The 17,489-nt window shown below is 42.0% G+C and overlaps 1 protein-coding gene across 1 annotated transcript; it reads right to left on the bottom strand.

Moving 5' to 3' along the window:
* Positions 1–5,811: 5,811 nt before the first annotated feature.
* LOC119944009 (olfactory receptor 4S2-like) lies at positions 5,812–6,738 on the bottom strand. The gene has a single exon (XM_038765236.1). It carries the CDS (start codon positions 6,736–6,738, stop codon positions 5,812–5,814), a length of 927 nt encoding a protein of 308 aa, XP_038621164.1.
* Between the last annotated feature and the right edge of the window lie 10,751 nt (positions 6,739–17,489).

Here is a 17,489-nt window from a genome sequence, read left to right as displayed (position 1 = left end):
TCATTTTCTCCTTTCCTGCCATTGACCCCCGGCCAAGACCTTCCCCTGGCCTGCAATGCCCTCCCTCCACACATCCGCCAAACTAGTTCTCTTCCTCACTTCAAAGCCATATTGAGAGCTCACCTCCTCCAGCAGGCCTTCCCAGACTGAGCTCCCTTTTTTCTCTCCTCCTCCCCATCCCCCCAGCCCTACCTCCTTCCCCTCCCCACAGCACTTGTATATATTTGTACAGATTTATTACTCTATTTATTTTACTTGTACGTATTTACTATTCTATTTATTTTGTTAATGATGTGCATATGCTTTAATTATATTTGTTCTGATGATTTTGGCACCTAGCTACATGGTTTGTTTGGTGGTCTGTCTCCCCCTTCTAGACTGTGAGCCCATTGTTGGGTAGGGACTGTCTCTATATGTTGCTGTCTTGTACTTCCCAAGTGCTTACTACAGTGCTCTACACACAGTAAGCGCTCAATAAATACGATTAAATGAATGAATGAATGTAACCCAGCAGAAAATCAAGCCTGGATTTGATTGCTCCAATTCTTCCCCTTGTTATAAACTTTTGGGTTGTAAGCGGAGAATGTATTTCTAGTACCTCAGCAGCCATTTTTGTTATTTGAAACACACATCAACAGACCTTGTGCTGAACCGCGTTCAAATGCAAAGAAATGAGCAGAGAGCGTGTCCACTATTCTGTTTTACTGTACTCTCCCCAACATTAAGTACAGGGCTCTGCACATAGTAAGTGCTCAATAAGAACCATCGATTGATTGATTGATTTTGTCTTTGGTTCTTGTATTCTCTGCCTACATCTAGGGCCTCATACTAAACTACAAAGAGACCATTTTCAAAACCTATAAATGCATTTTTTAAGTCCCCATTTTAGCAAAGTTAGTTCTTTGAAAATCTCACCTGCAAACCTTGCTTCAAGGAATGGGTTTTCAGCTTTTCCACTGCTCCTTTCTGAGATAATTTGGGGCTCTTTGGAAAGCTGGAAAAGAAAGTTGTCTCAGCAAATGCAAGTGATATTCTGAGATCCTTTTCCCGCTCATCTCAGAAAGAAGCAAACACTGTAGTTATATACTTGCCCCTCACTCCTAAAATCGAAGCTATAACAGGATCTTTGGGGAAAACATTCCCTCTATTATCCTCAACCACCACAGACATATTTCAAGTGAATGATGTAAAAGTGTTGTGAAGCTGGGGAATTTTGTCCCAAAAGAATCCCAATCCCGGAGTTAGAAATGTTTCCCAAACAAGTCAATAATCTTGGTTTATGTTGAAATAAATGTTAAAGCCTGAAATTTTCAGGAAATAAAAAATTAGGCTTATTCCCTGCCAAATTCACCAGTCAAAAATGCATGATTAAATGGATGGAAAATAATTGTTTTCTTCTTCCCTAATAAATGCCCTTCAGTTTATATCAATCGCGTTTTGTTGTAGTGTTTGGGAACACAGGAGTTTTAAGCAAGCAAAGTTGCATTTGTCATATTCGAGAATAAAGACCCCATCCTATCAGATTGTAACTTCCCAATTCCGACTTCCACCAGGAATCAATGCTTCCATTGTAAAAATCATATAAGTCTACAGGCAGAAGTGCTACCGAAAACGATTTCACATCCATCTCAACCCATATCCAATCTTACAGATGCCCAAAGCCTCATTTGGCAAAATGGCAATAATAATAATGATAACAAAAATGGTATTTCTTAAGCACTTACTATGTGCCTTCCACTGTTCTAAACACTGGGGTAGACAGAATTTAATCAGGCTGGACATGGTCTACATCGTACATGGGGCTTCCAGTCTAAGTAGGAGGGAGAACAGGTATTTCATTCCCATTTTACAGTTAAGGAACCTGAGGCACAGACAAATTAAGTGACTTGCCTAAAGTCACACAGAAGCAAGAGGCCCAAGCAGAATTTGAACCAAGGACCTCTGACTCCCAGGCCCAAGCTCTTTCCCCTAGGCCATGCTACTGTGAGTTTAGTCCCGTATTACTTTCTGTTCAGTTTACAGTCTCCTAAACAACCTAAGACAGTGTTGATCCCAGTTAAAAAGTAAATCAATGCACTGAGAGTTGGGAGAGAGCAAAGTGGCTTTGTGTAGTACTACATTATAATCCATCAGCTAAACCCAAAGAAACAGATTGCTTATAGACCCCTGCTTGGTAAGACAGTAATTCAGTACACTGCACACCACAACAAAGAAGGCCTTATTTCAATGTTTGGTGTATCTCTCATAAAATTATCTCTGTTTCATGAAAATGGTGTAAAAATTAATAGTAGAGTTAAAACATATTCTATTGTACCCAAAATGTTCTAATGACTTTCTCGGTGTGGTGGAAGGGATGGAGGTTGGAGTAGTTACTGGAAACAGTGTCAGAGGCAACCATCAGCTACTCCAGGACTCATGATTCCAGTTTCAAAAGATTCTGAGTCAGTGACCTTATGTAACCAAGCAGAAAATCAAGTCTGGATTTGATTGCTCCACTTTTTCCCCTTGCTATAAACTTTTGGCTTGTAAGTGGAGAATGTATTTCTAGGACCTCAACAACCATTTTCGTTATTTCAAACATACATCAACAGACCTGTGCTGAACCACATTCAACTGCAATGAAATGAGCAGGGAGCATGTCCACTATTCTGTTGGACTGTACTCTTCCCAGCATTTAGTACAGTGCTCTGAACATAGTAAGTGCTAAGTAAAAATTATTGATTGATTGATTGGTTGACTGTGTCTTTGGTTCTTGTAATCTTTGCCTCCCTCTAGGGCCTCATACTAACCTACAAAGAGACCATTTTCAAAACCTATAAATTATTTTTTTTAAAGTCCCCATTTTAGCAAAGTTAGTTCTTTGAAAAGCTCACCTGCAACCCTTGTTCCAAGGAATGGGTTTTCAGCTTTTCCACTGCTCCTTTCTGAGATCATTCGGGGCTCTTTGGAAAGCTGGAAAAGAAACTTCTCTCAGCAAATGCAAGTGATATTCTGAGATCCTTTTCCCCCTGATCTTAGAAAGAAGCAAACACTATAGTTATATACTTTCCCCTCACTGCTAAAGGTTAAGCTATGACTTCATCTTTGGGGAAAACATCCCCTTTGTTATCCCCAATCACCACAGACATATTTCAAGTGAATGATGTAAAGTGTTACGAACCTGGGGAATTTTATCCCAAAAGAATCACAATCCCCCAGTTAGAAATGCTTCTCAAACAAGCCAATAATCTTGGCTTCAGTTGAAATAAATGTTAAAGACTGAAATTTTTAGGAAATGAAAAATTAGGCCCATTCCCTGGCAACTTCACAAGCCTAAAGTGCATGATTAAATGGATGGAAAATAATTGTTTTCTTCTTCCCTAATAAAGGCCCTTCAACTTATATCACTCCCATCTTGTTGTAGTGTTCGGGAACACAGGAGTTTTAAATGAGGAAAGATACTCTGCAGTTTCCTACATAGTTTTCAAAATGAAGAAGAGATTCAGTCTGCAAACTGTCACAAAGCAAAAAAAACTGACTGAGTATCAACATGCCTGATCGCCCGACATAGAGTCACCAGCTAGCCAAGCAGTAACAAAACTAATTCATCAACAGGACAGGGCAAGAATCAACCTGACGTATAGTCGGTCATCAATGATCATTACCTCCTATTCAGTGGAGCTTAGGGAACCCCAAAGATTCCAAGGAGATTTCCTTTTGATAGGGAATTTCTCCTCTTGCATAGAACAGAGAAAAAGATGGTCCACCTTCCTAGAATTTCATGTTTCTTATTTAGAACCTTCCTCCAGGAGCTTGACACTTAGAAGGATTAGTCCAGGGGTTGAGGTGAGGTACCCAATACCCGATTTCGCATACTTGTGGTACAAGAAAGACAGTTTGAAAAAGTGAATTCAAGATCAATAAACATTGTGAGTAGGGAATATGACTGTTTATTGTTATATTGTTCTCTCCCAAGCATCGAGTACAGTGCTATACATACATTCAGCTCTCAATAAGTAGGATTGAAGGAAGGAATGAGGGAGGGAGGGAAGGAATGGAGGAAAGGAGAAAAGTAGGGAAGGAGGAAGGGAGGAAGAGAAGGAAGGAGGAAGGAAGGGAAGGAAGGAGGGAGGGAGTGAAGGAAGGAAGGAATTTTCAACACTCTTGAAAATAGCCACTCAAATACTCACCCTGGGGGAGTAGAAAAAAATTCTGACCTTCCCCAACCAATCCCTCATTTCCACTACTCTCTCTCCCTTCTGTGTCCCCCTCACACTTGGATTTGTACCCTTTATTTACCTACCTTCTAGGTAAGCTGTGCTGAGCTCAGTACTTATCCCAGGGAAAGTGCTTTATAAATACCATAAACACAGTAGTAAATTGGAGTCCTTTTAAAGATCATATTTTTGATACTGAGGGACTCTAGACTACATCCCACTTTTGCATTGGATACATCTTTCTCCATCAAATGGGGCTTAGTCTTGCAAAATCCCAGGTTTAGAGGTGGAAACCGATTTGGGAAGAGATCTGTTGCTTCAGATCAAGGCACTTTTTTTTTTTCCTTCTGTTTATTTTATGGTATTTGTTAACTCGTATGTCAGGCACTGATCTAAGCGCTGGGGTAGATACAAGATAGTCAGGTGAATGCAGTCCCTGTACCATACAGGGCTCACAGACTTACTCTCCATTTTACAGATGAGGTAACTGAGGCACAGAGAAGTAAAGTGACTTGTCCAAGGTCATCTGGGAATAGAACCCAGGTCCCCTGATTCATAGGCTCTTGCTCTTTCCAGGTTGTTGTTCTACTTAGAGATTACTGATCCAGACAGAGCCACAGATATCTGAACTCAACAAAATCAGAACTTCTATCAGCACAGATGGACAGAGCATATGCCTGGTGCAGAAAAAGGATTGTTGTTCAGGATGATCTAGTGATCTCTCAAAAAACATGTTTTTGTAGGAATTTGCATTAATTGAGTTTACCAGAGACTGAATTTCAGGTTTTGAGATTGCTGATGAATTTGACAATGGGCCATTAGTTAATTCCCATCAACAATGCATCATTCTACAAACAGTAGAGTTTAATCAATGACATAAAGCCGGTCACTTCATTTACTTTATTTTCCATTTTTCCTTTCACTTGTCATTCTCCCCATATCACTGTTATCTTGCACAGCACTGTGTGCTCTTGGTTGGATAGAACACTAGAGGTCCCATGGCCTAAAATGATTTTAAGACCAAATAATAAGAACCAAATGAAGAAACTAAAAAGAAATTGAATACCTATTGTGGTGCCTTTGCACCCCCTTTGAGTTTCCTGTTATGTGCAGCTGTGATAGTGGGACAGTTCTGAGGATGTATGCTGCATTTATTCTCTTTATCCTTTTACTTTAGGGGTATGGGGAGTGCTAGAAAATAGTGAGGATGGAAAGAAGGAAGAAGAGGGGTATTGCTAAAGAAGCACTGTGATGTAGTGGATAGAGTACAGACCTTAGAGTCAGAAGGACTTGGGTTCTCATCCCAGTCCCCCTAAATTCTTCTGTGTGACCTTAGGTAACTCACCTCACTTTTTTGTGTCTCAGTTTTCTCATCTGTAAATGGGGATTAAGACTGAGCACCATGTGGGATAGGGACTGTGTCCAACCCAATCTCCTCATATCCACCCCAGCACTTAGTACAGTACCTGGCACATAGTAAGTGCAGAACAAATATCACAGTTATCTCTATTGCTAAGTATGGGCAGGACTTTGTAAGGTGAATTGAACTCTAGGCACCTAAAAGATGTTTGAAGCCCAATTAGACCTACAAAATGCAAACATGTGATTTAGTACTTCATTTTTGCAAAACCACTTTCCTACTCCACAACTTCTTCATGGCATTCTTCACCACTGCATTCCTCAGAGTATAGATCAGAGGGTTTAACATGGGGGTGATGATGGTATAAAATATGGCAAACATTTTATCTACTGAATAGGTGATGTCTGGTCGCATGTACATAAAAATGCAGGGACCAAAGAAGATGATGACCACAACGATGTGAGAAACACAGGTAGAGAGAGCTTTTCGCCGCCCTTCTTTGCTCTGATGTCTCAGAGACCACAATATGATGGTATAAGAGAAGATCAAGATGAGAAAGGGCCCCAGAGTGATCGTCCCAGTATTGGCCGTATCTACAACACCGGCGACATAGGCGTTGGCACAGGCGAGTTTCAGCATGGGATGGACATCGCAAAAATAGTGATCGATCACATTGGGGCCACAGAAGGGCAGCCGGACAACCAGGGACAACTGAATCATGGAGTGGATGATGCCCCCAACCCATGTGCCCAGAAGCATTTTATTGCATACAGACCAGTTCATGATCTTCACATAATGGAGGGGTTTGCAGATGGCCACATAACGGTCATAGGCCATCACTGTAAGGAGGAAGATCTCGGTGGAACCAAAGAAATGAACACCAAAAAGTTGCATCATACACCCCTCAAAGGAGATGGTTTTCCTTTCCGAGATCAGGTCTTTGATCATCTTGGGGGCTGTGAAGGAGGAGTAGCAAAGATCTATCAGAGACAGATAGATGAGGAAGAAGTACATGGGTGACCTGTAGAGTTTCCCGAAACAGATGGTCAGCATGATGAGGCTGTTTCCCACAAGGATGATGGCATAGAAGAGGAAAAATATCACAAAACATGTCTTCTGCACTTGTACATTCTGAGAAAATCCCAAGAGCTCAAATTCCGTGACATTGTTTATCTTTTCCATGGATTTCTTAAATGGCAAAGTGCATAGGAGGTGATTAATTTTCCTAGAATGGTACAACAGAAATGACATCATTGATTGTAATGTGGATGGACTCACTGTTCCTGAGGGAAAAAAAAACCATAGTTGTCAAGGGGAAAGAATCCTGAATCTTTTTAGTATGTATTTTTGAGTTTCATTTACTACAGGGTTACCATAATTAAAAGTTGCCTCCTGTTTAGAAAGGTCATCTTTGTACCTCTTCCATACTGTCAGGGCATCTGAGCCAAAGCCTCGGGCAGGAAAAGTAGGAGAGATAGTCAGAAGGATCTGGCTTCTAATCCTGGCTCTTTCACATGTCTGCTGTGACCTTGGGGAAATCACATCACGTCTCTGGGCCTCAATTACCTCACCTGCAAAATGGGGATTAAGTATCTGTTTTCCCCCCTATTTATACTGTGAACCCCATATGGGATAGGGATTGTTTCTAATCTGATTTTACCAATTATTTAGTGCAGTGCTTGGTACATAGTAAGTGCTTAACAAATATGAAATTATTATTAATAATTAGAATCGATTATATACTAAAATATCAATCAACATTACAACAGTATAGTTTTTATAATTAAAATATTAGTCGTATATAAATGCATCAATCTATTAGTAACATGATATATTATAATGATATGCTGTTAAGTAATAAAAAATAATTTAATTGCTATTAATAATTATCATTACTGTTATTATTCCTAGCACCAGGTCACATAGTTGGCAAGGGGTAGAACCTGGATTGAAACCCAGGCCATTTCTAGTAGGTCAACCTACTCAACTTAACTTTTCTGTGCCTCTGTTTCCTCAACTGCAAATTAGGGATTCCTCTTCTCCCTCTAAGCCTGAAAACCCCATGAGGGTTCAAGAACTGTGTCTGACCTGATCATCTTGTATCTACCTCAGAGCCTCGAATAGTCTTTGGCACATAGTAAGCACTTAACCTATCCCAGAATTATTATTATTAATATTATTATTAGAGGGACGAACCAAATTCCTCTGTGCAAGAGCAGCTTTGTATGTGCCTGCTGCTCTCCTGGGTCAGTGGGGCCCACAGCTGTTCGGAGGACGCATCAGTAAGCTCCATCGCTACAGCACACCTGTGTGGAGGGAGACCAGGAATGCCACCCTTAGAGCCTTCTGCCTCAGGAACACGAAGGGAGCAGAACCCAGTAGTAAGCAGGACAGGTTCAGGACTGCAGCCTGATTATGCGGTGTGATTAAGAGAGAAAAAGGAATGTTTTTCTTCTTAGTGCATACAGGAGAGAATGAGCTCTTTTAGACACACAGGGCCAAATAGCCCTTCTGCATCATCTGATAGAATTGTCGTTTTGATAGAAAAAAAAATTAACGGTCATGTTGATCAAGAAAATGAAGATACTTGAATTTGAATACCAAGATTAATTAATCTTTCTATTGTACAAATGTACTCTTTCTATACTGTACTCTCCCAAGAGCTTAGTACAGTTTTTTGCATGTAGTAAGCACTAAATGAATTCGATTGAATGAATACAATGGGATATTATTATTATTATTATCTTGTTAAGTGTTAGTTAAAGACCATTCTAAGCACTGGGATAGATATGTGTTAATCAGATTAGATTCAGTCCCTGCCCCACATGGGGCTCACAGTCTAAGTAGGAGGGAGAACAACTGTGGAATCCCCATTTAACAGATGAGGATACTGAGGCACAGATAATTTAAGTGACTTGCCCATGGTCAAACAACAGGCTATTGATGCAACCGGGATTAGAGCCCAGATCCCCTGGCTCCCAGGAACATGCCCTTTCAGCTAAGCTGTGCCGCTTTCCCATCCAACGCCAATGCCACTGAAACAGGGAGAACATTTAATCCCATATAGTCTCATAATCAGGAAACTGGAGAAAATCACTACTGCTGCACTGTCTTGAAATAATTCTAAGATAAAGGAATGTAAATTATATCTCAAGTGAGTCAAGTACTCATGGCTTGAAGATATAACACAAAATGTTCCCTATATAGAATATTAACAAAAGAATCATAGCATAGAGAGGTTAAAGTCATGGTTCAGATTGTAAATCCCTAAACAAATACCATCAAAGCCAAACCCCTTTGATAAATTATCTGTAGAATATTCATCACTATTAATTTTCCAAATGAAGGTCACTTCTTTTCCTCTCTTTTAAAATCTGCAGTGGCTACTTTAACCCTTTCTTTCTCATTTGAGACTGGGGATAAGTTTCTCTGAAAATAACCAGAAAAGAAAATGAAATTTAACCTCTCTTCAATCTACGTCAACCTCATCAATCTAGACTTTTGACAGAATTAGATTCCTGTTTGCATTGTTATTTGGTGCTTCCCACCACGAATTCTATACTGGTAAAAAGCAACTCCTGGGTCTATTGATTCTTCAGTGCTGTCTTTCCCCTGTGAGACTCAAACAGTGATGGTGAATCCATAGGAGATAAGACCCTGGGACCTCTCAATAGCCTGTTAGCTAAGGGCAGGGAATATATCAACCAATTCTGTTGCATTGTACCATCTCAAGCACTTAGTACAGTGTTCTGCACACAATAAACAATAAATACCAATAAATATCTTTGACTGAGCATTCACACTTTGTGATACTAATCTTCAGAGATTTATGGTGAAGAGAGATACCTATTATACCTCTTCAGAAGCCTTCCGCTCAGCCTGTTGACAATGAATCCATTGAAAATGAACCTTCTCCCAAATGTAACCTCGGATTCTGCCTCATAATCAACCCATTGGACGATTTCAGACTTGCTTTGACTGGTTTTCTGGCCAGAAATTATTCTTTCATTCATTCAATCGTATTTACTGAGTGCTTATAGTGTGCAGAACACTGTACTAAGCACTGGGAAAGTACAAATCAGCAACATATAGAGACGGTCCCTACCCAACAACAGGCTCACAGTCTAGAAGGGGGAGACAGATAACAAAACAAAACAAGACAGGTGTCAATACCATTGGAATAGATAAAGAGAATTATAGCTATATACACATCATAAATAAAATGAATAGAGCAATGAATATGTACAAATATACACAAATGCTGAGTGGAGGGGAACTGTGTAGGGCAGAGGGAGGGAGTTGAGGCGATGGGGAAGGGAGGAGGAGTAGAGGAAAAGGGAGGTCTCAGTCTGGGAAAAGGGTCCAGTCACCCTTTCTCTAATCCAAATGTTTTAAAAAATCATTTGTGAAGCTGCAAAGAGTCAGGCAGCTGGGTCAGGATAGGCCTTCCCAAGGTTAGGTGACCCTGGAAAAGAAGAAGAGCCCCTAGCATATCCCTGAGGGAGAGGCCAGTGTACCAGGAATACCCTCTCTGTTAATCTCCAAGGCATAGAGAGATAAAACATCATATTAGAATGCAATACATTTTTTTCATGGTATTGATAAAGCGCTTATTCTGTGTCAGGCACTGTTGTAAGTGCTGAGGGTAGATACAAGGTAATCAGTTTGGACAGAGTCCATGTCCCACAGTGGTGCTCACAGTCTTAATCCCCATTTACAGACAAGGTAACTGAGGCACAGAAAGTGAAGTGACTTGCCCACCCAGCAGACAAGTGGCAGAGCCGGGTCTAGAACCCAGCTCATCCTGATTCCCGGGGCCCATTCCCCATCCTCTAGCCCAAGCTGCTTCTCGACAAAGAGGCCTTCCCGGTTTATCTTCAGAAATGCACTTCCCAACTTTGTGAGTTCTGGTGTTCAGCAAGAGAGACTCCCGGGCTTATTTTAGCTTCTGCTTTTCTAAGGGTTTGTTTCCACAATCGTGCGTGTGCTTGGGTATGTGAGCTTCACTCAATTTACACACTTCAGTGAATGGCAACAGCGGAAATCCAGGTCCACAGCTGGAGGGGTGGGGGGTGGGGGGGGGTTAATTAACTGTACAGAGGATGGAACTGAGGGTGTTGTAACTGAGCCTCCTCTGGAAAAAGCACATGGATGAAGCTAATATTCAGGAAAACCCAACCCCATGAATACAACCAATTCCCCCAGGACGACCCAAAAAAATCCATATGGCAAAAGACGGAATTAAAACCCTTGTCAGGTGGGAATGGCCTGGATATCAGGCTCCGTTTTGAGCAAGGTGTGAAGAACCCAGATTTAATTTATTTTCCAGTGCTTGGGTCCAGCTTCACTCAGCTGTCTAGTGGACCATTCTCAGAGAGAATCTTAAAGAGCAGAGGTGGCCCTCTGGAAGACGGTAATCATTACAACAGGAATGGAGGACAGAGTAGAGTGGTTGGGAAACTGCAGATCGATTAAATGGGTGACATCAGTGATGCTGAGACCTGGGTTCTAATTCTCACTTTGTGACTGGGCTGAGTGCAGTACGAGCATTTCGCAATGGCGAAAAATCAGTGATTTGGAAGCAAGTGGGAATTCCCTTCCTAAGACTGTCTAGGCATAAATGAAAGTGCTTTGTAAAGTGTTATTTGTTCACGCTATCTGCACAGCAGGGTGTGCTGCCAGGATCATTCTCCACAGGAAGTCAGAGTAGTTCGCAAGTCACATCCCAAGTTACCCCAGCTATGACTTTGTCAGATCAGATCGAGCTGAGTTCTGACCGCCACAGAAGACCATGCTAATCTATCAGATTCAGGCTGAAGGTAGTCAAGCGAAGCTCACACTTAAAAATGACAGACTCCTAGGTTAGGCAGACAACAAAGTCTGATAACTTTAAGCAGCACGTAACTCAGTTCCTGGCACACTGTAGACTAACCTAACTTTGGACATGTTCCCTAGCCTCCTTCATTATGATAGTTGAGGTGTTCATTAAGCTTTATTAAGTGGCAAGCACTGTGCTAAGCTCTGGGGTAGAGACAAGATCACTGGATCAGACACAGACCATGTCCCCCGCTGGGCTCACAATCCAATCTTCTGGCTATGAAAATTGGGAAAAGACAGCTTTCTGATGCTGGGAGGATTCATTTGATAATGTCTGTAAAGTGGTTTGACCTTCTTGGGGAAAACTGCTTTACTATTGGTTATTATTGCATCCTGCTGTGGCTTCAGGGATGCACAGTAAAGGAAGGAGAACAATATTGCTTGATGGGTTCTTATTAAGAATTTAAATAACCCTTTTAAAGCCATGGAATACCTCACAAGCATTCTAACTAACGGCTTGTGAGGCAGGTCTTATTAGCCTCATAACGTAGGTGAGGAAACTGAGGCAGAGAAGTTGAGGGTAGTGGAGGGCAGAGAACTCAAATCAACTCAAGGAGAAGTTCTTTCTCCTGAAAGAAGCGGAGTTCAGGGGATAAAAGCCTGAGAATCCCTCAGCCCCCCCAAGGTGTTCTGCAGGGTGCTCTGGTGTGCGCACTCTTCAGCAGAGAATTTAGATGCGTGAAAGAGACCGACAATTGGAAAAAAAGGCAAAATCTCAATTCAAGCTGCTGTTCCCTTTTATGCCTTTGAAAAATATTGGGCAATTCCCTAGCCCTGCCCCTGATTGAGTAACTTCCAAATCTGGCTAGATCTATCCCTGTGCCATCAGTAAGCACTGAAAGCCAAGAGGTGTGGGAGAACCCCTCCCCACAGCACCTGTATATATGTATATATGGTTGTACATATTTATTACTCTGTTTATTTATTTATTTATTTATTTTACTTGTACATTTCTATCCTACTTATTTTATTTTGTTGGTATGTTTGGTTCTGTTCTCTGTCTCCCCCTTTTAGACTGTGAGCCCACTATCGGGTAGGGACTGTCTCTATGTGATGCCAATTTGTACTTCCCAAGCGCTTAGTACAGTGCTCTGCACATAGTAAGCGCTCAATAAATACGATTGATTGATTGATTGATTGATTGAAAGGTGCCAATATAAAATTCTCCAACGAAACCCCAGTCCTTATAGCTAACCTGAATGGGGTTCTGTTCTTGAGTTTCCTATAATGCAGAAGAAAAGAGAGGAAACTGGTTTTTATCAAGAATGGGCCAAGTAAAAGCAGAGACAGGTTAAAAGTAACAGCAGGATGATAAAGTAAACTCGGCTTCCAATCTGCTTCCAAAGCATTGGTGATCTTCTTAGTCTCGGAAGACAACCCGTGCTTCCATTCCCTCATCTGTAATAATAATAATAGCATATTGGCATGGGAGTCAGAGGGTCAGGGGTTCTAATTCAGGCTCTGCCACTTCATTCAATCCTATTTATTGAGCACTCACTGTGTTCAGAGCACTGTACTAAGTACCACTTGTCTGCTATGTGACTTCGGGCAGGTCACTTAACTTCTCTGGGCCTTGGTTCCTTCAGCTGTAAAAGTGGGGATTATGACTGTGAGCCCTATGTGGGACAGGGACTGTGTCCAATCCCGTTTATCTTGTATCTACCCCAGTGCTTGGGACAGTGCCGGGCACATAGTGAGTGCTTAACAAATACCGTACTTATTATTATTTTCCTTCAGAGAAGTGGCAAAAGAAGGAAGAAAAAGCCAAGAGGTAGAAGATGGGTATAGGAGCAGCCTGAAGGCCTGGGAAAGACTTACTCCTTGGGCCTGGATCTCTAGTTGATCCATTAGGTGCCTTTGACCACTCTCAATACAGCTCACTCCATGATTTCCACCCTCTGTCATATGTTGAGGCCTGTAGGCTAGTATGCTTCTGTGACACTTTCTATTTTTATAAAATGAAAATCATATTTGTTCAGATTCACAAGAGTTTTGAGGCAAAGAATTGTGACCCAAGTCTCTACACCAAGTCAAAACCAGAACTAGGAGTTAGTATTTATAGATCCAACATTTTAAGCATTTTCTCACTCCATTCTGAGCCTTACAGTCTCTTTTTAAAATGGTCTGAAAGGAAACAGAACAGAATAAAATGTGGGCTGTAACTCTTTAGAGACATTGGGTGCCCCTCTCTACCCTTCCACCAAGGAATCTATGTGGGGAAGCCGAACTGCTTTTCTTTAATGTAGAAATAAGAGGGAAGCGTTTTTGCTAGTGACTTTTAGCTTAAGATGGCAAATTTCGGTAATATTTATAAAAATAACAACAGCGATGAATGATACCAAGTTCTTGTTCTGAGCCAGGTGCTGGGGTTCGTACCAGATAATCAGATTGGCCCTAGTCCCAGCCATAAATGGGGAATCCCAGTCTAAGAGGGAAGGAGAACAAAAATTAAATCCTCATTTAACTGATGAGGAACTTGGAGCCACCAACAAATGAAATGATTTGCCAAGCTGCGTCTCGAACCAAAGCCTCTTGAGTCCCAGGCCCGTGCACTGCCTAGCAGCCCATGCTGCTTCTAGGTCACAGTGCTATTTTGAGGGTCACAGTGCAATTCATAGGCAAGAGAAGTGACCTGCCTGCTTCGCCCATGATATCGACTATAGTTCAGTGTCTTCTGAAACCTGTGCACGGTTCAAAACTTGGATTTCTAAAATGAGAAATCCAGAATGCAGCTTGATGCCAACGTGTCAAAGAGCCTGCCCCAGGGTTTTCAGATGTAGTATTTTGGTGCAGTGTAAGGGATTAATATGGACGATGCATATTCTCTGGAGATAACAACCAAATAAAGGTCTTAGTAAACTGCTTCCATCGTTACCTCAATGTGCTTCACCACCCTCTCATTCTGCACATTGCTCGTTTATTCCAAATGCTTCCCTCAGATTTCCAGCCCTTCTGTCTGCTTCCTTTTCATCTTGATTGGTATGGATTATACCTTCCATTTGAGTCATTTTAACTCCTGAAATGAATCCTGAACTATAACAATTTTCCCACAGCTCCACTGTTCATTATCGTGCCATGATTCTCTGGCAAAGCAACTTGAAGTGCATCTTAGACATCTATATAGATTCAAACAGATCTCCCCTTTTGTATTGCTACTTGTGGCTGGTGAAACTCATGCCTCGTTAAAACGGCAGTAATAATGAAAATAATAACAACAATGGTATTTGTTAAGCACTTACTATGTGCCAAACGTTGTTCTAAACACTGAAGTAGACAGATGTTAAATCAGGTTGGACATGGACCCAGTCCTGTATGGTACTTCCAGTCTAAGTAGGAGAGAGAACAGGTATTTCATTCCCATTTTACAGTTGAGGAACCTGAGGCACAGACAAATTAAGTGACGCCTAAAGTCACACAGAAGCAAGTGGCCCAAGCAGAATTTGAACCCAGGACCTCTGACTCCCAGGCCCAAGCTCTTTCCCCTAGGCCATGCTACTGTGAGTTGAGTCCCATATTACTTTCTGCTCAGTTTGCAGTCCCCTAACCAATCTAAGACAGTGTTGATCCCAATTAAAAAGTAAATCAATGCACTGAGAGTTAGAAGAGAGCAAAGTGGCTTTGTGTCGTACTGCATTATAGTCCATCTGCTAAACCCAAAGAAACAGATTGTTTATTGACCCCTGCCTGGTAAGAGAGTAATTCAGTTCACTACACACCACAACAATGCAGGCTTTATTTCCACGTTTGGTGTATCTCTCATAAAAGTATCTCTGTTTTATTAAAATCTTGTAAAAATGAATAGCAGAGTTAAAACATATTCTATTGTATCTAAAATGTACTAATGACTTTCTAGGTGTGGTGGAAGGGATGGAGGTTGGGGTAGTTACTGGAAACAGTGGCAGAGGCAACCATCTTCTTCTCCAGGACTTGTGATTCCAGTTACAAAAGATTCTGAGTCAGTGACCCCATGATTTGACACCCAATTCTACAGCTCTGCCCCTGCTCTCTCTCCCTCCCTCCAGGCTGCTGTCTCCTCCTGCCATCAGGACATCTCCTTCTGGATGTCTGCCCTCCATCTAAAACTCAATATATCCAAGACTGAACACCTTATCTTCCCTCCCAAACCCTGCCCTCTCCCTGACTTTCCCATCACTGTAGATGACATTAATAATAATAGTAATAATAATAATGATGGTATTTGTTAAGTGTTTACTATGTGCAAAGCACTGTTCTAAGCGCTGGGTAGGTTACAAGGTGATCAGGTTGTCCCACGGGGGGCTCACAGTTTTCATCCCTATTTTACAGATGAGGTAACTGAGGCACAGAGAAGTTAAGTGACTTGCCCAAAGTCACACAACTGACAGTTGGCAGAGCCAGGATTTGAACCCATGACATCTGACTCCAAAGCCTGTGCTCTTTCCGCTGAGCCATGCTGCTTCTCAGGGTGATGCCTTAGAAATGTTTTAGGTGTCAAAATGCGCTGGAGGTAGGTATATCAGTGGAGGCATTTGGGATAGGAGTAATCAGACCATGTGGTGGTTGTCATTTGCACGGAGTGAAAACTCCACAATGCTCCCCACATCGCTTACTATCATCCTTCCCGTCTCACAAGCCCGCAACCTTGGTGTCATCCTCGACTCCACTCTCTTGTTCACCCCACACATCCAATCAGTCACCACAACCTGCCGGTCTCACCTCCACAACACCGCCAAGATCCACCCTTTCCTGTCCATCCAAACTGCTTCCTTGCTGGTTCTGTCTCTCACCCTATCCCGACTGGTTTACTGCATCAGCCTCCTCTTTCATCGCCTACCTTCCTGTCTCTCCCCACTTAAGTCTACACTTCACTCTGCTGTCCAGATTATCTCTGTGCAGAAATGCTCTGGGCATCTTACTCCCCTCTGCAAAAACCTCCAGTGGCTGCCTGTCAACCTACAAATCAAGCAAAAACTCCTCACTCTCGTCTTCATGGCTCTCCACCAACTGGCCCCCTTCTAACTCACCTCCCTTCTCTCCTTCTACAGCCCAGCCCGCACCCTCTGCTCCTCTGCCACAAACCTCCTCACTGTACCTCCTTCTCTCCTGTCCCGCCGTCGACCCCCGGCCCACGTCCTTCCCCTGGCCTGGAATGCCCTCCCTCCACACATCTGGCAAACTAGCCTTCTTCCTCACTTCAAAGCCATACTGAGAGCTCATCTCCTCCAGGAGGCCTTCCCAGACTGAGCTCCCTTTTTCTTCTGCTCCTGCCCATTCCCCTGGCCCTACCTCCTTCCCCTTCCCACAGCACATGTATATATTTGTAGAGATTTATTACTCTATTTTACTTATACAAATTTACTATTCTATTCATTTTGTTAATGATGGGCACATGCTTTAATTCTATTTGTTCTGACAATTTTGACACTTACCTATATGTTTTGCTTGGTTGTCTTTCTCCCCCTTCTAGACTGTGAGCCCATTGTTGGGTAGGGACTGTCTCTATATGTTGCTGTCTTGTACTTCCCAAGTGCTTAGTACAGAGCTCTGCACATAGTAAGGGCCCAATAAATACAATTAAATGAATGAATAAAAGTATGTAACCCAGCATAAAATCAAGCCTGGATTTGACTGCTCCAATTTTTCCCCTTGTTATAAACTTTGGGTTATAAGTGGAGAATGTATTTCTAGGACCTCAACAGCCATTTCCATTATTTCAAACATACATCAGCAGACCTTGTGCTGAACCACATTCAACTGCAAAGAAATGAGCAGGGAGTGTGTCCACTATTCTGTTGTACTGTACTCTCCATAGCATTTAGTACAGTGCTCTGCACATAGTAAGTACTCAATAAAACCATCAATTGATTGATTGATTGTGTCTTTGGTTCTTGTATTCTCTGCCTCCCTCTAGGGCCTCATACTAAACTACAAGAGACCATTTTCAGAACCTATAAATACATTTCTTAAAGCCCCCATTTTAGCAAAGTTAGTTCTTTGAAAATCTCACCTGGAATCCTTGTTTCAAGGAATGGGTTTTCAGCTTTTCCACTGCTCCTTTCTGAGAATCTGAGGCTCTT

Source organism: Tachyglossus aculeatus, chromosome 22 (genome assembly GCF_015852505.1).
Source record: "Tachyglossus aculeatus isolate mTacAcu1 chromosome 22, mTacAcu1.pri, whole genome shotgun sequence".
Classification (NCBI taxonomy): Eukaryota; Metazoa; Chordata; class Mammalia; order Monotremata; family Tachyglossidae; genus Tachyglossus; species Tachyglossus aculeatus.
The sequence above is the reverse complement of the archived record's forward strand: the minus strand, read 5'-3'. Positions and strand labels throughout refer to the sequence as shown.

Coding starts and splice junctions, on each gene's coding strand:
- LOC119944009 (XM_038765236.1), bottom strand. CDS start 6,738: ATGGAAAAGATAAACAATGTCACGGAATTTGAGCTCTTGGGATTTTCT.